Source organism: Megascapheus bottae, chromosome 28 (genome assembly GCF_031878675.1).
Source record: "Megascapheus bottae isolate mThoBot1 chromosome 28, mThoBot2.hap1, whole genome shotgun sequence".
Lineage (NCBI taxonomy): Eukaryota > Metazoa > Chordata > Mammalia > Rodentia > Geomyidae > Megascapheus > Megascapheus bottae.
The window spans coordinates 15,961,300-15,986,149 of NC_143536.1; the positions used below are offsets into that span (position 1 = coordinate 15,961,300).

At 48.8% G+C, this 24,850-nt stretch overlaps 1 protein-coding gene across 2 annotated transcripts in view; it reads right to left on the reverse strand.

Moving 5' to 3' along the window:
* The window catches only part of Txnrd2 (thioredoxin reductase 2), a 58,572-nt gene that overhangs the window by 18,190 nt on the left and 15,532 nt on the right, over window positions 1-24,850 (reverse strand). For both annotated transcript variants that reach the window (XM_090320647.1, XM_090320648.1), the window contains exons 8-11: window positions 22,225-22,295; window positions 11,217-11,236; window positions 10,418-10,509; window positions 8,615-8,789 (exon numbers count right to left, since the gene is read on the reverse strand). In XM_090320647.1, the coding sequence (XP_090176773.1) occupies window positions 8,615-8,789; window positions 10,418-10,509; window positions 11,217-11,236; window positions 22,225-22,295 (358 nt within the window). The remainder of the gene's footprint in view (window positions 1-8,614; window positions 8,790-10,417; window positions 10,510-11,216; window positions 11,237-22,224; window positions 22,296-24,850) is intronic.

The following is a 24,850-nucleotide window of genomic DNA, read 5'->3' on the forward strand; positions in this document are numbered from 1 at the left end:
TCTGAAGCAGTGGCCCTATCCCTAGGGCTGGCCACAATGCCTATATGCTCCTGAATACTAGTCCTGGAAGACCAAGAGCACTGCCTCACATGCCTGGTGGTTGCTACAGTAACTACAGATCTTGTGGGTGCTAACCAAATCCCATACCCAAGTCCTGAAGGAAATATACAGTCAACAGCAATACATTCTGATGAATGCGTCATTGGGAGATTTAATCATAATGGGAGTATCACAGAGTATTTAACGTAAGTCTAGATTACCATATACTCAAGCTGTATGGTACATACATCTGGTTTGGTCTATAGCTCCTAGGCTAATTGACATAGCATGTTACCACACTGAATGCTATAGGAAACTATAATATAATGGCATTTGTGTAAATATGTTTGCTTCCCTTCCACGTGACTACAAGGAGATAATTAATGTACAATAGCCAAGGATTCTGTGCAATAGGAACTTTTGTCAGTTCCATAATAATCCTATGAAACCACTGTCACAGATTTGGCCTATTATTGATTGAACCAGTACATTCATTTAAAAGTAATCTTAAGGGGCTAGGAGTTTGGCCTAGTAGAGTGTTTGCCTAGCATGCACGAAGACCCAGGTTCGATTCCTCAGTACCGCATACATAGAAAAAGCCAGAAATGGTGCTGAGGCTTAAGTGGTAGAGCTCTGTCCTTGAGAAAGTCCAAGGACAGTGCTCAGACTCTGAGTTCAAGCTCAGGATTGGAAAAAAAAAAATGTAATCTTAAGCATTGCTGGTTCATGCATGTAATCCTAACTACTGGGGAGTCTGATCCTCAGATCGAGGTTCAAAACCAGTCTGGGCAGGAAAGTCTGTGAGACTCTCTTATCTCCAATAAACTAATTAGAAAAAGCCAGAAGTAGTGTTGTGGCTCAAGTGGCAGAGAAGTAGCCTTGAGCAAAAGAAGCTTAGGGACAGTGTCCAGAGTTCAAGCCCCAGAACTGGCCAAAAAAATAATAATCTCAAAAGACAACGTGGGTATGAAACGAAGGGGTCTTCCTAGTTGACTATAGCCCACGATATTTTTAGGACACGTGGAGTATGCACACTTGGGAAGTACGTGCAAGGTAAATCAAGTCACCCGTGTGAAGAACGTGAATGAGGGGAGGAGGAGCCCACAATGCAGCAAAAAGCTTGTCCAACATGTAGCAGGTGGTCTGTCATTGATTCTAGAACAATGGTGAAGGGAGAGAGGTAGTGCCAAGATGGGCAGTGAAGTCTAGCCTTGAGAAGAGTCCCAACCTCGGGACACCCACAGGAGGCCATCCCTCCCTAGTCATCCCACAGTGCAGGCCATGCCAGCCAGGGTAGAGCCCCCACCATGGTTCAATGAGCAGTCATCTCCCTGATCATTTTCCTATGGCCTTATGCAAACATGAGGCCCACACAGTTGGAAAAAGATCACCAGCATGTCCCCCTGTATGCTGCCAGCTCCAGGTTTCTTGTGTGGCTCTGACTTCATGGTCTTAGCTCTACAACACCCAGCAGTGCTGTTTGCCAGGTGATGCTGCATGGCTTCCCCTGGGGTAGAACATTTGGTGGATCCCAAATCTCCGCTTACTGGAGAGGAGTACTGGGGAGCTCTTTGCCTATGTGTCAGATTTTTTTTTTTTTTTTTTTGGCCAGTCCTGAGCCTTGAACTCAGGCCTTGAGCACTGTCCTTGGGCTTTCTCAAGGCTACAGCTCTACCACTTGAGCCACGGCACCACTTCCGGCTTTTTTCTATATACATGGAACCAAGGAATTGAACCTGGGTCTTTGTGCATACTAGGCAAGCACTCTACTACTAGACCAAACTCCTGGCCCTGTGTCAGATTTGTTCTTCAAGGAGAGATGGCTAGACTGAAGGGAGGGGGCCAGCACATGTCAAGGCACTCGCTGGCCTTCCTTACAGGGAGGAGGACATCTCAATATCGCTTTCTGGTTGTTTTAATCTGCACATCTGCAATAACTAGTAAAATGAAATACTTTCTAGCTATGAGGAAATAACTATTTCCACTTTGCAGAATTGCCAGTTTCACATCTTCATAGGTTTTCTTGTTTTAGAAGCCTTTCTTATGTAAATAGTACATGATGGTCTATCTTATTTTCTGAAAACAATGAAGGCATCAACATTCCAGGGACAAAAGACTTTGCACACCCTCCTCCAAGTGTGGCTAGCCAGAGGCTGGACTCTGACATTCGGAGCTACCTGCTTCCTCAGGTATACCATGTGGCCAGCCAGTGTCCCTAAGGTAGGATCATCCCTCTTCCCCAGTTCCAGAGTCCTAGAGTGGTAGCAAGGACGGGGATCAGTCCCCAAGAGCCCTTAGAACAGCCAGGTCAGTTCTCTCCAGATCACACTGGCAATGCCACGAGCTACTAGCTACTATCTTTGGCTCTACGCTGGACCAGCTATCATGTCAGTCCAGGTGATCTTACCCCAAGAAGGGGCCAGAGAAGGCCACAGAGGCCAAAAGCCACCCAGAGAGCATCTCTTAATCATTACAACCTGCTCTGTTGGATACAGAGATGCACAAAGAGCAGGCTGCATGCTGCATGGATTCTCTCTCATCCACAATGGAAAACGAACATACCTTTCAATTTCATGCCTTCCTAGATCACATGTTCCTACCAGGGAAGGCCAATTCATGTCATGAAGTAAGATTTAAGTGCTAGCAGGAAGAGGCAGAATGAGTGGGGGCCTGGGAGCCAGGACATGAACAAAGAAAATAGAATTGCAACAGGAGGGCCAGGAGTTTGGCCTAGTGGTAGAGTGCTTGCCTAGCATGCATGAAGACCGGGGTTCGATTCCTCGGTACCATATACATAGAAAAAAGCCAGAAATGGTGCTGAGGCTCAAGTGGTAGAGATCTAGCCTTGAGAAAGTCCAAGGACGGTGCTCAGGCCCTGAGCTCAAGCCCAGGACTGCCCTCCCCCCCACAAAAAAGAAAGAAATGCAACAGGAGGTGCAGAGTTGCATAAGGCAGCACTTGCTGTGGCCACCTTGCATGGAACTTCACAAAGGCCAAAGTGGACAGCCTGGACAACTGTCTTCAGAGCCTGGCTTATTATTTCTCTGCCTCAGTGCAGCACCTGAGAAGAGGCTAAGGATGGGCACATCTTCGGAGGCTCAAATCAGATCCTTACATTTCTTTATTTCTATTCATCTTCTGCTCCTTTATCTATTTTATTTATATATTTTGATACTGGAGATTGATGATCAAACACTGAGTTACATAGCCAGCCTCTCCCTCTCCCCCTTCCCCCTATTGGTTGTGGGGCTTAAACTCAAGGATACTGTCCCTGAACTTGTAAGTGCTCAAGGCTATGTGCTCTACCGTGCCACGTCTAGATTTTGAGTGGTTAATTGGAGAGAAGAGTCTCGTGGAGACTTTTCTGCCCAAGCTGGCTTCAAACCACAAACCTTAGATCTCAGCTTCTGGAGTAGCTAGGGTTACAGGCATGAGCCACCGTACTGGCTACTTTTTTCTTTCTTTATCCTCTGTTGGGGTCTTTCATCCCCGGTCCCTCTCGATCAGCAGGAGGGATAGGGAGAACACACCCCGACCAGGACGAACCAAGAGAGGAAAGGGCCCACTGACCTCCCGCACCCAGCCCTCCTTCCCCGAGCACAAACAGACTGGTTCGTCAAGGTAGGAATCTCTCACCCCCAAAAACCCCCTCTTGAGGAAGTCCCTCTAGCTAATATACCCCCACTCTAGGTCTCAGCAGAGAGTGATAAAGCAATAACACATTTGTAACCAATGGTAATCAAGTCTTGCGCCCCGCCTCTTGCGCCTTGACTTGTCTCTTGCCCCTTGCCTCTTGCGTGTTGCCTTGCCTCTCAGCAGAAAGTTATTCACATTACCGAGGATAAAGCTCAAAGTTAGATATGGCGTTGCTCAGCTCCCAGCAATCCTTCTCTTCTTTCTCTTCCTCCTTGAACAGTCTCTTCTCCAAGCCCACTCACAGCTGTGAAGACCCCATGGGTGGGGCCCAGAAATGCCTGTCAGCTTCTCCCCATGTCACAACATCCAGTTGTGGGGGCTGAACTGTCACTTGTGGCCTCCAGGGGGTGCCAGGTCCCGAGCTGCCTCTTCCCTTAACCAAACTTCAAACATTTCGATACATAAAACACCCAGCCTTGGCCGGGAATTTGGCCTAGTGGTTAAAGTGCTTGCCTAGCATGCACGAAGACCTGGATTCGATTCCTTGGTGCCACATATATAGAAAAAGCCGGAAGTGGTGCTGAGGCTCAAGTGGTAGAGTTGAGAAAGTCCAAGGACAGTGCTCAGGCCCTGAGCTCAAGCCCAGGACTGGCAAAAAATAAATAAATAAATAAATACCCAGCCTTCTGTGACTCCGTTCTGTTTAGGCTCCAGCCCTCTCTTGGCTTCTGAGAAGAGAGAGATGTTCCACAGAGTTGAGCAAGGATAGGCACCATGTGAACTCCAGTAAATGGAGCTGGGTGGAAGAGCTCCAGGCCGCAGCCTGCCTGGGCCAATGTCTGCATGTCCGACGCACAAAGTGTCCCATGATGCTCTCCTCAGGCACCTCTGCTTCTCTGGCTGTGGAGGTACATGATCTCCACTCACCAGTGCTGAGGATCCAGGCTGGCTGGCCAGGATGAGAACCAAATTGACTCTCCCCTCCGTTTCCACCTGTCACTCTGCCATTCCAAGCAGGTTCCTTTACCCTCTCCAACACTGAAGATTGACAATGTGGGAACGAGGGCTGCCCAGGCTGTGGGCCCCACGCTGGCAGCAAGCTGGCTCTTCCTATGATGGGCAGGCCTCCCATGACCCAGGGACAAACACATCAGTGCTTTTGGCATCTTTCCAAGAGGTCAGAGAATCATCCAGAGTGACCCAGGATGCCAAGAAGCTCGTGACCATCTCAGCTCCAGCTTTTTCCTAGGCTAGAGGAAGGCAGGGGGAGAGAGGCTCCACATCCCATCTTTAAAATCAAATATAAGCTCAATTAAGCTAGACATATCTACACAGTGGGGTGGGAGGGCCGGTGGTGATGTCTACCACAGTCTGTCTCCGGGATTCGGTTCAGGCTACAACTGGTTAACTCGCTGAGCAAACCGGAGCCCGCGGCGGCCTGTGCAGGCTGACTGTCTTCACTCAGCGCTGTAATCGGCACATCTGCAGACAGGAAATCCTCCTCACTGAGGTTCCCAGTCTATTATCTGAGACACCTGGTGTGGGCGGGTGATTCAGAGACAAACAATGAGGGGGCCCCCTGCACAGCAATTAACTGCTTTAACTGCTAATGTGTTTAATCCACTGCCTAGAGATCAAGGCTAGGCTGAGGAAGAGACTGAGGCCCCTGGCTTCCCGAGTCTGGATGGCACACCACATTTATGGTCCTCACTTAGTACAGGATATGGGGATCCGGGAAGGTCCATCACTCAGTGGGTCCAGTGTGTGGTACCAGCCTCCCTCCCCTTCTGTGTGCGTGTGGCACTGAGGAAGCAAGGGCATCCTTCCCTTTTCTGTTTTTAAATACCCTCAAAGCCCCGCTTGTTTGGACATAGTAGCTGCTTGGATGGAAAGCCCAATAAGGGCAGATGTTAGTGGAGCCAGGGAGGCAGCCCCCAGGGTGTTTTATTTTAACCTCCTGGAGTAGGTCATCCTTTATTGCAAGTAAAAATCATGCTTGGTTAAAGGCTTATCAGGGCAAACCAGCAGAAAACATTCCCAGTTGTTAAACTGGGAAGTGGCTCCTGAATGTTTACAAAACCTGGCTCAGAGGAGGAGCGCAGTCAGCACATGCCCAAGCGCCCTCCCCACCACCCAGAAGGCGTGCCAGAAACCACTGCCGCCACTGTGCGGCCCTGGGGAAGCAAGGTCAAAGGCCAAGGGCTGCGAAAAGCTCCCACCCCCAGCATCAATCAAGCCAGCCAGACTGTCTGGGGGGGGGGGGGGGGAATGCTCTTTTTTTTTGAAAATACAAAAAAAGAAAAAAAAAAAAGAGCAGATTCCCTGTGGGGGAGGGTGTGAATGTGTAACATGGCAAATCTTCCTGGCAGAGGTCTCACTTCTATCCTGCCAGAGACTGCCTGCAAGCTAGGAAGACCCGGGGCTTTCCAAGACAACCTTCTGGTATCTGGCTGCACAGACCTCTCTTTAGTCCAAAGGCAAGCATGGTGGTACATCCCTGTAATCCCCAGAACTAAAGCAAGCAGATGGAATTCAAGGCCAACTTGAGCTGCAAAGCAAGAGCCAGGCTAACCTGAACTACCTAGCAAGACTCTTGAAAATCAAAACGAAACTGCTGGGCTCCACTGGCTCACACCTATCATCTCAGCTACAGATTCTGATGGCACAGCCCCCTCTGAGCCAACTGGTGTACACAAGAACTTTGTTGAGAACCAGACGAGCTCTGAGCCCTGGTTTGAGCCTAAAGGCCTGGAGGAGATCGCAGAGAACTGAAAATACTGGAAGAAGCAACAAAGCCCTTGTTCTGCTGTCCTAGGTGTTCCCACCAGCAGTATACAGGCTGCCAGGGGGCAATCACAAGGAGGTATGCACCGTATGACTTGTACCAGCAACAGCCTGCAGCCCCCTTATGAACACATTCAGTGGCTACAGGGTCTTGGTCTCCTAGCAGGCCTAAGACCCGGCATCATCTAGATCACTGCTCTTCTCACTGGTCTCCAGATGTCCTTCCCCAGCCTTCTATATGCAGACACAGGTTCTGGGCAGGGGTTTCCCTAGGCTGTATCCACCCTCCCTCCCAGGGATCTCAGCCAAGCAAGCCATGTGTCTGGCAATGGGCTATTATACGCAGACTACTAGAAGTATCAGGAATTGTGAACAGCCTGATCAGAATTTAACTCCTCCCTTCTTCCTATGCTGGGAATGGAACCCAGAGCCCAAGTAACCCGCTCATGACTTATATCCCCAGTTTTCTGCTTTTTGGTTTGTTTTGGTTTTGTTTTGCCAGTCCTGGAGGCTGAATTCAGGGCCTGGGCACTGTCCCTAAACTCTTGTTGCTCAAGGCGAGCACTCTACCACTTGAGCTCCACTTCCAGCTTCTTCTGTATATGTGGTACTGAGGAATCAAACCCAGGGCTTCATGCTTTCTAAGCAAGCAGTCTACCACTAAGTCACCTCACCAGCCCCTCTATCATTTTTATAAGTTAAAAACAGTTCACTTGTTGATAGCTTGTTCGTAGCATCCCAATTCACAACAGCTCGATGGAAGCAACCCAAATATCCATCAGCAGGTGAATGGATAAACAGAATGATTTAGCCTTAAAGGAAGGAAGTTCTAGCTGGGTGTTGGTAGCTTATGCATATAAGCCTCGCTACTTAGGAGGATGAGATATGAGGATGGAGGTTTGAAGCCAACCCAGCAGGGGCGGACAGGACAAATCTCAGATTCTTATCTCCAATTAACCAGCAAAAAAACAAAACAGAGAAGTATCACTTAAATGATAGAGTACCACCTGTGTGTGAGCAGTTAAGTTAGAGCTCAAGACTGAGTTCAAGTTTCAGTACTGGTACACACACACCCACACTGGTACATGCACTCACCCATGAAGGCAAGGAAATACTGGAGGACACTGTAAGTAAATTCCAGGGCAGGGCACCCACACAATGAAGGAAGTCCAGCATGAGAAGATGCACTCTGGAGATGGATGGATGCCATGGTGCATATACCTAATGCCACTGAGATGTACACTTAATGGTTCAAATGACTATTTTTTATTTTGTTAGTCATGTTGCTTGAATTCTGTTCCTGAGCATTTCACTCAACCACACCACTTAGAGCCATGGCATCACTTTCAGTTTTCTGATGGTTAATTGGAGATGAGTCCCATGGACTTTCTTGCTGGGGCTAGCTTTGATCCTCACATCTCAGCCTCCTGACCAGCTAGGATTTCAAGTGTGAGCTTCTAGCATCCAGCTTACCACACTTTTTTTTTTTTTTTTCCTGCCAGTCCTGTGGCTTAACTCAGGCCCTGAGCACTGTCCTTGGGCTTTCTGAAGGCTAGAGCTCTACCACTTGAATCACAGTACCACTTCTGGCTTTTTCTATGTATGTGGTCCTGAGGAATTGAACCTGGGTCTTTGTGTATGATAGGCAAGCACTCTACCACTAGGCCAAACTCCTGGCCTACCACAATTTTTAAAAAACCAACACATCAAGGCATGAGCCTAAGGATGAGATGTTGAGGATTTATGATGTCTTCTTTCTGGGGGATTGAATTCAGCCTTGTGTCACCAGGCAGCTGCTCTACTATTTGAGCCACACCCCCAGCATACCACCTTAATGTGCAAGCTATCAAGGGATGGGAAGGCAGAAGGCCTCACTGGTCCTTCTCAACAACACCCAGTGCATCCTATCTGCTCTCTTCTCTGGTTTGTGTTTTCAGAATATCACACGGCAAGGGAGGAAGAACCCAAGAGGCACAATGTGCTGGAGATGACCACCATGGGGCTGGGGCCATGAGCTTCCCCCTCAGGTGACCTGCCTGGAAGACAGCTGAGGGAGGCAGCTGACCCCAGGAAAGGAAGGAAGGGTCTGTAGTGTGTGGATGTGTGTATGCCTCGAGGAACTACAGCCAGTGAGTTGTGCTCACTACACCCTTACCTACGGCCCAGAGGACAGTATCGAAGGTGCCTACGTCCTCCTTTCCGGAAGTGCGATCCTGCCAGGTGGCCTGGAGCTGGCCATCAGGAAGCCTCTGCACACGAGATGGGATGCAGCCCTTCAGGATGTGGGTGCCATGGGACTCCATGTACTCTGTGACCAAAGATGCCATTTGCTGCAAAGGACAGGAAGACATGAAGTGAGGACAGGTGGCAGCCATAGGAGAGGTCCTAGCCCAGCCTTGCTCTCAAATGCGCTGGCAGATACCCAATGGAGGAAAAGGTGGGTGCTCACCAGTCCTGTCTCTGGGTTCCTCATTTCCTGTGGTCCTGGGGTCTGCACCATGGGACAATTTGGCCCATTTTCACCCCCAAATCCTCAGCTGATATCTTGGGCCTGAAGGCATCTCCTTAGAGGCCAACTGAGGTTTCACTAAAACCAAAAGTAGCCAGGTGCTGGTGGCTCATACCTATAATCCTAGCTATTCAGGAGACTGAGATCTGAGGTTCACAGTTCAAAGACAGCTCAGGCTTAAATTAACCATTAAGCAGGGTGTGGTGGCTCATGCCTGTGATCCTAGCTACTCAGTAGACTGAGATCTGAGGATCTCGGTTCAAAGCCAGCCTGGGCACTAAAGTCCATGAAACTCTTACTCCAATTAATCCCAGAAAACTGGAAGTGGCACTGTGGCTCAAGGGGTAGAGCAGTAGCCTTGAGCTCAAGAGCTCAAGAGACAGTGCCCAGGCCGAGTTCAAGCCCTCCAACCGACCCCCCCCCCAAAAAAATACTACTATTAATAATAAAAATAAAAAAGTAGAACTGTGGCTCAAAGTAGTAGAGTACTAGCCTTGAGCAAAAGAGTTCAGGGACAGTGTCCAGGCCCTGACTTCCCTGAATTTTAGTTACAAAGAAACATCTGCTAGATACCAGTGGCTCAGGCCTATAATCCTAGCTACTCTGGAGGCTGAGATCTGAGGATTGCAGTTCAAAGCCAACTTGGACAAGAAAGTCCGTGAGGCTCTTATCTCCAATAAACTACTCAGAAGTGGCTGGAAGTAGTGCTGTGGCAAGTAGTAGATTGCTAGCCTTGAGCACAAAGAGGTTCAGGGACAGCCCTCAGATTCCGAGTTCAACTCCCAGGACTGGATAAACAAACAAACAACAAAAATGATCATCTCTGTCACTCCTAATGCCAGGCATTCACCTGGCTAACCACATGGGTACCTATGCCCCAGACCGAGATGAGAACCACTGAGCCCCTGTCCCTGCTGTACCTTTGAACTCTAGCTCCACACACAGTCTATTTATGGAGCCCTCCCCGGCCCTGCCGGTCTACAGCCAGGGAGAACTTTCCTGGGCAGTGCCGAATGCTGTCCACAGGGAGACTGGTGCCATGGTCACCAAGGGCTATCCAGGGCTTGGCGAATCTCTCCCCTGCTCTCTTTGGCAGATTCCCACTCAGATCCCAGAGGGACTTGGTAAGAAGAGAATAGGGAGTGGCAGTGGCGTCTTTGAGTAGGTACCATGCTCCTGTCACATGTGCCATCATTCACTAGCAGGACAAGTGGAAGGAATGTGCCTTCCCCGCTGTCCTTGAGGCTGGGCCTTGGCATGCTCTCGAGCTCTCTGTGGTCTGTGTCTGGCTTCCACGCTCTGGCAAGAATAGATTTGTATTTCTTAAATAATCTCCTCCTTCCACTCAACCCGTTTCTAAGGATGCAGTTTTCACTTAGCCGTCTGCACGGCCTGGGGCTGGAGGAGGTAGCTGGAGAGGAGGGTGAACCGGGGAGGAGCGGGGGCTACCTGGTCAAAGCCGCGAAGTGGGATGCTTCGAATCATCACGGTGACATCCAGTCCAATCCCTGTGAGGAAGCCAGCGCACTCCAGGGCCACATCTGCAAGGCAGGCTAAGGAATCCCACCATGTTGTGACTTTGGGAGCAAAGGGACAAGACTCCAGGGGCTCTGTTCCAGCTTTTATAACCCTGCCCAGAGAAGACCGCCCTGGGCCCAGCCAGAGGACTCTTCCAGCTCCAGCTGCAAGCACTCTGAGTGCTCACAATGCAGGCTAGTCTCTCTCTCCACTGGGCTTCCTTCCCGCCTCCAGAGCTGGGCAAGTACCCTGGTCAGGTCCAGTTAGAGATTGGGAGCTTCTAGCCAGGCCCAGGGCAGAAAAGCCTTGTGGGTAGAAGCCTTTGACGTGGGCTCTAACTAGAAGCTCCAGGGCTTTCATCTTCCCTCAAACATCCTCTCTCCTGACCCTTGGCCCCCCTGGGGCTCTTCTCTTGACCCTCCTTGATCCCGATGGCTCCTTTTGAAGAAACAAGGCTGGATCAGGGCTGCTTTCAAGGGAGAACTGCTCAGCTGCCTCCTGGCCAGGTCAGCTGTTCCAGCTGTCTCAGTGTTAGGGCCAGGAAGTCCTAGCCACAGGAGGTCAGCCTTAAATTGTCCTCTGGGCATAGGCACCCCATCTCCAAGAGGCCCAGGAAATCCCTAGTCCAAAGCAGCAAAGCCCTTGCTGAGAGGGAGAGCAGTTTGGAAGAATTCTGGAGCAGTACTCTTCCATGTCCCAAGATAGTCACCTCCACGCAAGCAAAGGATACAGCTGGCCCCAACCACCAATCTGTTAGAGAAATGGACAGAGGAGAGCAGATGAGGTGAGTACATGCATGGCCCCATACAGTACCCAATCTGTCACCCCAAAAGTGGGACAGAGAAGGACCCTTCAAACTTCCTGCCAGGTTTGCAATGAGCTAATGACTATTCAAGCAAGTTGTTCTAAGCTGTATTAGGCTACTTCCCAGAGGCTATGGCTCTGAAATACAACACGACAAACTGTGTTATTGAACCAGCAAATTGCCTGGTGGTGAAGGGTGGGTAGTTAGGACAAATAGCACCTGTCCCAGGAAAGGCACGAGGTGGTAGTGGGATTTCGAGGGCATGCTGAGCAACGTCCCTCAGCAGAAGCCTGTATCATGTGTTCCTTCTGCCCTCCCACAGGTTGTACAGCACTCAGACACCTGGGGTGGGGGTGAGGAGCACAAATGTTGTGATCAGCCAGAAATGTTTGCTCTGGTAGTTTAAGCCATCTATAGTCAACTCCACTGTCCACATGTGCACATGCATGAGTGTAAGCACACACTAGTGCACACAATGTGTACACGTGCTGTCATACAAACGCACAACCATGAAATCATATATACATATCATTGTATATGTGATTGTAGGCACACCCATGCTCACACAGCCACATATGTATAAACACTTATATACATGCTTACACGTGCAAATGCACATGAGCATACTTACATGGGCACACACCCATGTGTGTAGGCACTCTCTCTCTCTCTCTCTCACACACACACGGACTGAGAGCCTAACAGAATGAGGACTCCAGCTACACGTGGGTGGGCTCGTCAGATCACCCCTTCCGTCTTTGAACAAGAGGAGGTGATGTAAGGATGGATAAGCCCAATGTCAGAGCTAATCCCTGAAGGTACTAATGATATAATTCCATCTCAAAAAGCAGCTATCCCGGGGAATACTTTTTGCAGGTGCCCTGCGGGAAGCATCTGGCACTCGGCTTCCTCCCGAGCCAGGGACAGGATGGTGCTGACTGGCCGGGTACAAGGAGGTCCTGGCTAGTCTCCCATTTCCACTCAGCATGGAAATGAAGGGGAGTAGGGACCCTGGGACCCATGGCAGACTAGGAGAGCAGACACCCCTGACACACACAGGGCCAGCAGTGCCAAAGAAACAGACACAGGACCTGTATGCATCATGTGTGTGCAGATGAATGAGAGCATATAACACGTATGTCTAACTCTTAAGCCTAGAACTAGTGTCTCAAGCCTATAATCTTATCTACTCAGGAGGCTGAGATCTGAGGATTAAGGTTTAAAGCCAGCCTGGGCAGGAAAGTCTATGGGTCTCTTATATCCAATTTATCAGCAAAAAGTAGAAGTATGTGTGTCAAGTAGTAGAGTGCCAGCCTTGAGTGGAAAAGGCCACGTGAGAGCTTGAGGCCCTGAGTTTGAGTCCAAGTACTGGTACAAAAACAATAACAAAGACCTAACTCTTCTTGGACTTGACGTATAATAGTAAAAGGTGGATATAAAAATAAGAGTTCAGGGCTGGGAATGTAGCTTAGTGGTAGAGTTTTTGCCTAGCATGCTTGAAGTCCTGGGTTCAATTCCCAAGTACCACATAATCAGAAAATGCCAGAAGTGGTACTCTGGCTCAAGTGGTAGAGTACTAGCCTTGAACAAAAGAAGCTCAGGAACAGTGCACAGGTCCTGAGTTCAAGCCCCAGGACTGATGCATGAATGCATGCATGCGTGCACGTGCACACGTGCACACACACACACACACACACACACACACACACACACACACACACACACACACAAGTTCAAATACAAACAGAATTCAGCTGTTTGGATAAAGATGGGAGGTGCAGCACGTTTTGCTCCCTGCTCCCAACAATGCCCAAGTCCTAGCCTCCCACAGCTGTGCAGCTCAAGGGAGGAGATGCCAGTGCAACCTGCGCTGGCCTCTCCTTTCATCTCGGTGCCTCCTTGCTGGCCCTCCCTGGGCAGGTCGTTCTCTGAGCCTCCTACACACTGCTCATCACATATATCATGTGGTCTCTCTAACTGAGCAAACAGAGGTCGCCAATTCCCTGAATGCAGGACATGAGAACACACTTTACACCAACTAAAGTAAGAAAATGCTGGACAAAACCAGGGATAGGGCCGGGAATTTGGCCTAGTGGTAAGAGTGCTTGCCTAGCACGCAGGAAGCTCAGGGTTCGATTCTTTGGTACCACAAGCATAGAAAAAAGCTGGAAGTGGTGCTGTGGCTCAAGTGGTAGAGCTCTAGCCTTGAGAAAGTCCAAGGACAGTGCTCAGGTACTGAGTTCAGTCCCCATAACTGGCAAACAAAAAACAAAAAACCCCACCAGGGACAGATGCCAAAACCCCTAGGTCACAGAATCCGAGTATTCTAGAAGATAGGTAACTGCAGGTCAGGTCCTACTGGTCATTGTTCAGCGAGCACAAGGTCAGGGAGAGATTAGGGCCCATGTGGCTAGGACCAGGTACAGAGGTGAGGTGACCAGCCCAGGTATGACAAGCCATGGGACATGAGTATGGTGGCAAATGTCAGAGGCCCAGCAGATCTGGGCGAGGAGGCTGGAAATGCTGCATTTTTAATACATGAAAAGTCTGTCTACATCAGAAGTCACTATCCTATACCCTGTGAGTCTTGAATCCAATTCTACATAGGCTCTGGGTGGACCTGTGATGCTTTTTGGTGTTATCAACCCTTTCTACAGAGGCAGAATGACCATGAGATTAGCCTAAGCACAGGGCAGACTTCCTTGATCACTGCTGGAACCAGGGAGGAAGCAGAAACAAAAGCATTAAGGCAGGCTGTGAAGCCCAGGCTTAGGGAGCCCTCCATCTGTCTCTCCAGGCCTCTGATCCCCTCTCCAGGAGGCACATACCCACAGTAGATCCACCTGGCTCCTTGGCAGTCCTGCCAACACAGGAAATACTAGCCAGGCTGTGCCCCCAAAGCCTCCACCCCAGTGGGAGCTGGCTCCAGGATTGCCTGGGACTTGACAACCACATCCAATCCTCAAGGCTTGGTGCTGGGCCTGCGGCAGCCTCTGTACTACTCAGTTTGTGGCTCCATATAATATCTTTGACACAGCAGGGATGCACACAGGCAGAGGAACTTTACACGGTGGGAAAGCCCCAGTCCAATGGCTGATCTTTTTTTGCTGAGCACAAGGGTATCACATTAGACAAAGATGGAAGCTAAGCAAAAATGAGCAGAGATGACTTTCAAATAAATAGCTCTGAAGCCAGTAACAGCTCAGGCCTGTAATCCTAGCTATGCAGGAGGCCAAAATCTGAGGATCCTGGTTCAAAGCCAACCTGGGCCAAAAAAAAAAAGTCCCTAAGATTTTTTTTTTTGATATATATATTCCCCCCCCCCCCCACCATGGGCTTTGAACTCAGGGCCTGGGCAATGTCCTTGCGCTTTTTCACTAAAGGACAGTGTACTATCACTTTGAGCCATAACACTACTTCTGATTTTGGGTTGTTAGATGGAGATGAGAGTCTGGGGGACTTTCCTTCCCTAGGCTGGCTTTGACCTGCAATCTCAGATCTCAGTCTCCTGAGTAACTAGGACTTACAGGCATGAGTCACCAGCACCCAGCTCCCCAATTTTTATCTCCAATTAATGAGGAAAAACCCTGAAGTGGGGGTGTGGTTCCAGCAGGAGAGCACCAATCTTTTTTTATTCACCTTTTTTTAATTCACCTTATTGTTGTTTCAGAGGTGATATACAGCAGAGTTACATTTACATACATCAGATAATAAGTACAGTTCCTTTCCCATCGTGCCATCTGTTCTCTCATTCTCTCCCTTCCATCTCCACCCATGAACTGCATAGTTCCCTTTCATCAGTGTCTAGCAGAACACCAATCTTGAGCAGAAAAGCTACCCAAAAGCATGAGGCCCTGAGTTCAAGCCCCAGTACCTGCGTGTACACACACATACACACACGCATATAACAGTTGTTGTTCTCCCCAAGATAAAATGTGCCTTCCTCCCTCTTGTGCTTAGCTAAAGGAAAAATGATTGCAGTACCTGGCTAGCTTCTAGACTTCAGAATAAGGGTCAAACAAACAAAGAGGCAGCATTAAATCAGTCACAGTTAGAAAAATGCCTCCCCGCTTCACAGAAGCCCAGGAATCCAAGGACAGAAAGCCCTGGGCTGCTGACACAGCTTCAGAAGCGTGCATAATCTTAGGCTGGCTGTGACCTGGGCACCCTGAGTGGGGCTGGCAGCTGGGGGAGAAGGTGGTTTCCTGGGGATCCAGGCCAGGGCCAGCCCAGAGGACATCACACACAAGCAAGTCACAGATTGTCAACTAGACATAGCACCTTCTGAAGTCCAGTGGGGGGGGGGGGAAATAACCACACTGATCCCCCAACACTGCTCCACTTGTGGGGGAAGTAAGTAGGGTATTGCAGAGTGATCATGAGTCCTGAAGGTGTGTATGTGTGTGTGTGTGTGTGTGCGTGCACGTACGTGCGTGCATGCGTGTGTGTGTGTGTGTGTGTGTGTGTGTGTTAGAGCATCCAAGCCCTGGATGCTGGTGTAGAAAGAGAAGGCAGAGTCCAGTGCTCCAGAGATATAGGAGGCTAGAGGGGGAGGGAGCAGACAGGAGGATGGCACGGGCTATGGGGTTAGAGACTGCTCAGCTCTCTGGCTTTATTTCCCTTCACTCCTGCTGGACTACAGGTTCTGCGTTCAACTCTCACCCCAATGTCTGCCTCCTGAAAAAAGCTGTAAGGAGCAAGGTCTTTTTCTCACCTTCAACTTTCTCTGCACTGCATGGAATGGCTGGGCCGGTGTGGAACCCCACACACATCTCTGCCCCTACAGCCCGTGGACAGACAGCTTTCCACAAGAGCCATTAGCCTACCACCCGGTCCTCCTGCAGGCAATCCCACTTCCTGACCAGAGAACGTTGTACCCCACTCCATTCTCACATCTTCAAACCGTTCTAGATGTGACACATACATAAAATAATAGAAAAACCAACAGGATATCATGGCATATATCTATAATCCCAGTTACTTGGAAGGGAAAAGCAAGATCATCAGTTCAAGGACAGGCTAGGCCAAGTTATCAAGATCCTATCTCAAAACAATAACAACAGGAGCCGGGAGTTTGGCCTTGTGGTAGAGTGCTTGCCTAGCATGCACGAAGGCCCAGGTTCGGTTCCTTGGTACCAGATACATAGAAAAAAGCTGGAAGTGGTGCCGTGGCTCAAGTGGTAGAGCTCTAACCTTGAGAAAGCCCAAGGACAGTGCTCAGGGCCTGAGCTCAAGCCCAGGACTGGCAAAAAAAAAAAAAAAAAAAAAATCAAAAACAAAACTAAACAAACAAAAAACAATAATAACAGCAACAACAAACTAGTGGATGCAGTGGCTTGTATCTGTGATTCTAGCTACTCAATAGGCTAAGATCTGGTGATCTCAGTTCAAAGCCAGCCTGGGGTGGAAAGTCGATGAGACTCTTATCTCTAATAAACTACTCAGAAAAAGCTAGAAATGATACTGTGGCTCAAGTGGTAGAGTGTTAGCCTTAAGTCTGAAGCTTAGGGACGTGCCCAGCTCCAGAGTTTAAGCCCCAGGACTGGCAAAAATAAAAATACAAAAATAGGCCGGGAGTATGGCCTAGTGGTTAAAGTGCTTGCCTAGCATGCATGAAGACCCAGGTTTGATTCCTCGGTACCACATACATAGAAAAAAGCCGGTAGTGGTGCTGAGGCTCAAGTGGTAGAGCTCTATCCTTGAGAAAGTCCAAGGACAGTGCTCAGGCCCTGAGCTCAAGCCCAGGACTGGCAAAAAAAAAAAAAAAATACAAAAATAAAACACGAAACAAAGTTTTAGGAGCATAGCTAAAAGTGGTCGAGCATTTCCCTACTTCTGTGGGACCCCAGGTTTAATCCAATACTATACTTAGAGGAAAAAATAAATCAAGCTGGTCACAAGCTGGCAACTGGGTAGCCAAAGCTGAACAAGTATCAACATAGAGTCCCTCACTGGATCCTACGCTGGCCAACCTCAGCCCTTCTAAGGAGGGAAGCCCCTTCCTCCTCGGGTGTGGGGCAGCTGGGATAGCCCCATCCCACCGGGCCTGAGTGTCCTACCCACCTGGAAGCCGACAACTGCCTTGTATGGCTCTCAACATTGGAACCTCCTTTCACAGGCCCTGACCCAGGGACTCAGCCCACTCTGGCTAACAGGTGTGACTCCGTTTTTCTGGCATGCAGCTGTTGAGCAAAGGATATGACTTAATTGCATCTCATACGAACAGAACTCAGGCATGACTGCCCCATCTCTGCCATCTGGCCAGCCCTGGGCTTCCTGAGACCCAGATGCCAGCCAAGGAGGAAGGAAAGTCCTGGTGTGATGCATGGGGGGGCGGGGGAGGCAAGGGCACTGTGAAATAGCCTTGGGTACCCAAGGGGCTGCAGCCTCCACCATGGGCTCAACACCCTACACAGGTCTCCTGAAGCCACTGGTCACTAGGTCTCAAAGATGCCTGGGAAAGAAAAGTTGTAGCTGCTGTCTGCATCTGTGCAGAGTTCACAGGGAAAAGGGTTTTATGCATGCTGAGGTATCAGCCAGCCGACAGTGCCTGCTGCTGGCAGAAACCCCGGGACAGGGAGCACCTCCAGCTACTCAGGAGGCCCTGGGATAGGGCCAAGTGAAAATGTCCCCACCCAGCTCTGGAGGCACTCTGGGGCCAGAGGGACAGCCCTGGGGTCCATATTAATTTCAGCTCCATTTTAAAGGCGAGTTAAAATAAACACAGGGAATATTTATAAGGCAAATAAATCTGGCAGGAACAGCCCCTCCAAGTGTGAGCAAAGGCCTCCCTCTCAGCCTCAGCCCAAGCTGATAAAATACAGCAATGCTACTGTAGACCCTGCGGGCTTATTTTGACTGCGGTGGAGGAATGTAACATGTAAACACTGACTCCATATTACACTGTTACAACTTGCATTAACAGCGCCGGACAAAAGCTGCATTTTCACAGAAGCATCGTACAGGGATATATCTCCAGCTTAATTTTTTGAAAAAACCATTTCCTCACATAAATCATGCTCAGAACGAAACGGGTGACTGATACATTGCAAACACTTTTTTCCCCCTCTTAAACAATAACATAGCTAGATTCCTTCTAAAGGGGGAAAAAAAAAAAAAAAGCTCCTAAATGTGTGTTTTGTTTTTTTCTCCCTCTGAAGAAAATAAATACTATAGTTTCTTTCCTGACCAAATATCTGAGGCCCTGTCTTCTCATCCAGGCCTGCTACCTCAGCACAGTCACAAAGCAGTCGTCTAGTCCTAGATCATTTCGCCTGACACAGGTCCTAGCTGGTTAAACCACCCTGTACATCCATAGCATCGTATCCTCCCAGAAATATAGGCTGGAAAGATGTTGGACTTTGGTGACAAAGACAATCACCAAAGCCAAAGGATGGCCTCACCCTGGCCAAAGTTACTGAGCATGAGTTAGCCTCCAGGGTAGAGCTGACTCAAGACTGTTTTGTGGTCTGTATGTAAGGCTTCATGGAAAGGCAGGAGAATATGTCTAATTCCACCAAAAAGCCAGGAGCCAGTGGCTCATGCTTGTAATACTAGTTCCTCAGGAGACTGAGATCTGAGAAGCCAGCCAGAAGTGGAACAGTAGATTAAAGTGGCAGAATGCCAGTCTTGAGCAAAAAACAACAAATAACCTCAGGACAGCAATCAGGCCTTGAGTTCAAGCCCCAACACTGGCACAAACATATACATTCACACACTTGATAGATGGATGGATCAATTCCACTAGGAGGAGTTAATGGGAAAGAAAACTAAGCTCTGAGCTGAGTGCTAGTGGCTCAGTACCTGTAATCCTACTCAGGAAGCTGAGATCTGAGGATCTCAGTTCAAAGCCAGCCTGGGCAGGAAAGTCTGTGAGACTCTTATCTCCAGTTAACCACCAGAAAACCAGAAGTGGCACTATGGTTCAAAGTGGTAGAGTGCTAGCCTTGGGCTGAAGAGCTCAGGGACAGCCCCCAGGCCCACAGTTCAAGCCCCATGATAGTTAAAAAAGAAAAAGGAAAAGTGGAGACACCCCAGAAATCCTCTCCACAAACATGGCAACCAGTCCTACCATGTAAAAGGAAACCCAACCAGTGGCAGTCCTGCAGGAAAATACACGGACTTAAAAAAAAAGAAATGGAGGTAGGACAGGCCTTTCTGAACATGCAATAAATCTAAAAGCCATTAAGTGTATAAAGAGATTTAAGTTACACCCAGAAAAAGGAAAACCATTTGTACATTGCATAAATTAAAAGACACGAGAAGCTGAGAAAACATGTGTAGTGTATGACATGGGGTCCCCTCCCTAATATGTAAACCAGCTGGAAGATGAAGAAAAAGAACACATGCAGGCAGACAGAAAACTGGCTAAGGACGACAGCATTATTAATATACAAGGCCCACGTTTATACTCTTGTTTAAAAAAAAAAAAAGGCCGGTGAAGACATGAAAAGATGACTGATTAGAGCAAGCAGATAGAATCAGATTGTGTTTAACCTAGCAGAGAGAGACCAAGATAACAAAACAGATAAGAGGCTGGGAATGTAGCTCAGTGGAAGAGCACTTGCTTAGCACATGTGCAAGGTCCTGGGTTCAATCCCCATACTAAAGAAAAGAAACAAAACGAACAAAACTAAAACTCCAAAAGGCCTAGAAATTAAGGCATAAAAGAAAAAAGCCCAGTGCCTGAGGCTCACACTTGTAATCCTAGCTACTTGAAGGGCTAAGAATGAGAGGATGATAGTTCAAGGACAGCCCAGACAGGAAAGCTTGGGAGACTCTTTCTTCAAAGATGGATGCAGTAGTGCATACCTGAGATCCCAGCAAGGATATGAAGCCTAAAAGTAGGGGGATCATGTTCACATTCAGGTATGTATCTGGGAGGAAAGCAGGACCCTCACCTAAAAATTATCAGTAAAAATCAGGCTGGGGGGGGGGGAAGAGAGAGAAAGAGGGAGAGCGAGAGGGGGGAGGGAGAGAAAGAGAGAGGGGGAGAGAGAGAGAGGTGATATCTACAAATACCAAAGTTTGAAAAAAGCATTACTAAGTGGAAACCCACCACAATCTGGTAATCCATTCAAGTCAGCAGACAGGTGGATCTAATGGAAACAAACTCTCTCTGGTGGGGGCCTGGCAGTGCCAGTAGATATAAAGCCAGACAGTGGTGGCTCAATACTGTAATCCTACTACTCAGAAGGCTGAGATCTGAAGATCAAGGTTCAAAGCCAGCCTGGATGGGAAAGTCCATGAGACTCTGATTTCTAATTAACCACCAAAAAGCCAGAAGTACAGCTTCTGGCCCATAGGTTGAGGTAACCCAAGCACCCATCCACACAGATGAGTAGATAAAACAAATAAAACAAAATCCAAATGCATCACGAAACCTGTAGTATTATTTGACCTCTAAAAGGAAAGGAAATTTGGGGCCGGGAGTTTGGCCTAATGGTAGAGTGCTTACCTAGCATGCATGAAGACCAGGGTTCAATTCCTTAGAACCACATACATAGAAAAAAGTCAGAAGTGGTGCTGAGGCTCAAGTGGTGAAGCTCTAGCCTTGAGAAAGTCCAAGGAGAGTGCTCAGGCCCTGAGCTCAATCCCAGGACCGGCACACACACACAAAAAAAAAAATAAAATAAAAAGGAAATTCTTACAAATGCAGTGGCTCATGCCTATGACCCCAAGTAGGTAGGAGGAAGAGACCGAGAGGGAGGATCACAGGTCAAAGCTAACAAGAGCTCCATCTCAACAACGAAGAGCTCTATGCAGTAATGTACGAAAGCTATGCAGGAAAGGGAAATAAAGCATCACTGGTCCAGGCCAAAAATATGAGACCCTAAATAAAAATCCATTACCACCAAAAAAACAAAGAAGCCAGGCACCAGTGGCTCATGCCCGTAATTCTAGTTATTCAAGCAGCTGAAACCTGAAGATCATGGTTTGAAGCCAGTGCAGGCAGGAAAGTCCATGAGATACTTGTCTCCAATTAACCACCAGAAAACCAGAAGTGGAGCTGTGGCTCAAAGTGGTAGAGCACTAGTCTGGAGTAAAAAGAGCTCAGGGACAGAGCCCAAAGGTTGAGTTCAAGCCCCACAACAGATAAAGAAAGAAAGAAAGAGAGGGAGGAAGGGAGAGAGAGCGAGAGAGAGAGAGAGAGAGAGAGAGAAAAAGAGAAAAATGGGAAAGAGAGAAAGAAAGAGAGGGGGGAGGATGGGAGGGAGATGGTGACATATGTTCAACATGGAGAAAACTTGAGGATATTTTGCTCACTGAATAAATCCAATGCATATAACACATGCATATACAAGACACTGTACATACTCGCACACATTTGCAGCATACATGTGTAACCTTACATACATACTTACACATACTTGCCACCTCTGGGGCACTTTTCCACCAATAAGTATTGTGGGGAAGGCCTAAGGAGCCAGAGCACTGCTCTCAGCCAGGCCTCTGCTGCCCTCTGGTGGCAGTTCTGGCCATTGCAAGCAGGAATTCTCTGCTCCCTATAAGCAAGATGCCCTTACCTGTGAACAATGGATGCACTAAGGACATTTGCATCCCATGCTCACTTCTAGTATCACATGCATAAACCGGCCATGACTTCTAAGGTTTATAGAGCCTTTGCTGGGTCTCAGAAAAGCCTAATGTATGAAGCCTATGACAAAGGAGATATCTGACTGAGGTCTCTGAGGGGACCTACCGGGGTCCAAGGGAGCCATGCTACACAACAACTGACCTAGATAATAAATGACTCAGTTTATATGACATTCATGTGATCATTTCCAAGAGAGCCACAGTATTCATTGTACCAAGAACCTGCATGGGGGAGCTCACGTAACAACTACAGCCTCAACAGCACACTGACTTCAGTGTCCTTGACACTACCATCTGCACAGGAGGACGACACAGTCCTACACACACCAGGCCTTACGTTTTTCCAGGAGATTCCTTCAGCCAGAAGATGTCATCACTGGTAATTCCATATTCTAAGGCACCTTCGACCTATCAGAAAGAAGTGGGTTGATGTAACGAGGCTGCCATTTTCTTTGGCCCAGGACTTCCTCCAAAGAGCAGCTTATTCGGCAGAAAGAACCCAGAACCACCCCAACCCATGCATAGGGAAAGCTTTCCGTGTCTTCAGGCTGTGGACTCTTAGGGACAGGTGGTATGTTTCCATCTAACCATGGTGCTAGAGGCTGAAGCTCCTTGGCAAGGGGCCTCCCGGGTGGATGTGATGCTGGCTCTTACCTCTTCTCTCTGGGACCTTGACCTTGATTCAAAGCCAGGGCACAGGGTCTGAAGTGGGCATGGCAACTGTGGGGCCACACATACACAGAGCTGCTCTCCCCTGACTATTCAGAGACTGGGAAGGGAGGAGATGGTGCATGCAGACCAAGGGAGCAGAGCCCTGGGGCCTAGACTCAGACAGCAGTAGCTGAAGAAAGGTGAAAAGATCAGGCCTGGAGAGCCATGATGTCTCATGAACAGGCGCGTGGCGGGTGGGGGGTAGGAGCACAGGAGTGAGCAGGATGTTGTCGCAGAGTGTGGGGAGCAGAAGGCTCCAAAGGCACCAAGCTGCAGGCTGGACAGGCCAGGCACCCTCCAAGGCCAGTCAGGGGGTAGGGAGCTGTGTCCAGGGATCACACTGATGTCCTGACAAGCAATGGCTAAGTGGAAGTGGCGGGGGAAGACCGAAGGCCAAGCACTGTCCTGTGTGAATAAGATGTGCCAGCAGAGAGGAAACAGATTCTCAACAGTTTATGATTCCCACTGAGAAAAAGAAAGACATACGGCCAGGAATGTCTCTACGTTGCTTAAGGAAAATGGAAGGTACTGAAACACAAGCAAGCTTTGGCAGGCACCCAGGGAGGGCAGGGGAGGGATGGGGCAGGTGGGAGGCAGAGCGGGGAGCCACTGAGCTGCCTCCCCAGGAGCTGGGCCCTTGCATTGCACTCGAGAGTGTGCTATCCGAAGTGGCCACCTCCCGTCAACAGCAGGGTGGGGCAGGCCAGAGACCCTCTATAAAGGTGTATGGTGCGGTACGTGCAGCTCTGCCCAGAGGCTCTCTGGACTTGAGGTAAAGGTGATCAGTGGCCTCTCAGAAACTGACCATGGCTGGGTGCAGTGGCTTATGCTTGTAATCCTAGCTACTCTGGAGGCTGAGATGTGAGGACCATAGTTCAAAGCCAGCCCAGGCACTAAAGTCCATGAACTCTTATCTCCAATTAACTACTAGAAAACCAGAAGTGTTGTTGTGGCTCAAGGGATAGGGGAAGCTCAGAGACAATACCCAGGCCCAGAGGTAATGGGGTGGTAGCCTTGAGCTGAAGATCTCAGGGACAGCGCCCAGGCCCAGAGTTCAAGCCCCATGACTGACAAAATAAAGTAAAAAATAAATACAAAACCAGTTTAGAGAAATCACCAAACAGGCAACAACAACAACAACAATAATGCAATTCCAGGGGAGTGGGGTCGCTCTGATTTCTAGAGATACCACATTAAGTTTTTGGAAATGTTCAGCTTTCAATAAAAAGTTATATACGGGGGACCGGGAGTTTGGCCTAGTGGTTAAAGTGCTTGCCTAGCATGCACGAAGGCCCGGGTTTGATTCCTCAGTACCACATACCTAGAAAAAAGCCAGAAGTGGTGCTGAGGCTCAAGTGGTAGAGCTCTAGCCTTGAGAAAGTCCAAGGACAGGGCTCAGGCCCTGAGCTCAAGCCCAGGACTGGCAAAAAAAAAAAAAAAGTTATATACGGGGCTGGGAGTTTAGCCTAGTGGGAGAGTGCTTGCCTAGCATGCACAAAGACCCAGGATCGATTCCTTGGTACCACATACGTAGAAAAAAGCCAGAAGTGGTGCTGAGGCTCAAGTGGAAGAGCTCTGGTCTTGAGAAAGCCCAAGGACAGTGCTCAGGCCCTGAGCTCAAGCCCAGGACTGGCACACACACACACACAAAAAATGTTATATGAGGGCTGGGAGTGTAGCCTAGTGGTAGAGTGTTCACCTTGTATGCACAAAGTCCTGGGTTCAATTTACATATACATAGTAAAGCCATAAATGGTGCTGTGGCTCAAGTGGCAGAGTACTAGCGTTGAGTAAGCTCAAGGATAGTAACTAGGACCTGAGTTCAAGCCCCAGGACTGGCCCCCCCCCAAAAAAAAGAGGCTGCTGGGTGTGGTGACTCATGTCTGTAATTCTAGCTACTCAGGAGGCTCTGGGATCTGAGGATCACAGTTCAAAGTCAGCCTTTAGTCCATGAGATTATCTCTAATTAATCACCAGAAAACCTGAAATGGTGCTGTGGCAAGGGATAGGGTGGTAGCCTTGACCTGAAGAGCTCAGGGACAGTGCCCAGGCCCAGAGTTCAAGTCATGACCAACAAAAAAGAAAAAAAGAGGCTGCATGAAGCAGGAGAGTCACTTGAATCCATGAGTTCAAGAGTTCAGGACCAGCCTGAACAACACAGAGACTTGATGTCTTTAAAAGAAGATGGGGGGTGGGCAGAAGCACAGCATAGTGGTAGAGTGCTTGCTTAGTATGCACGAAGCCCTGGGTTC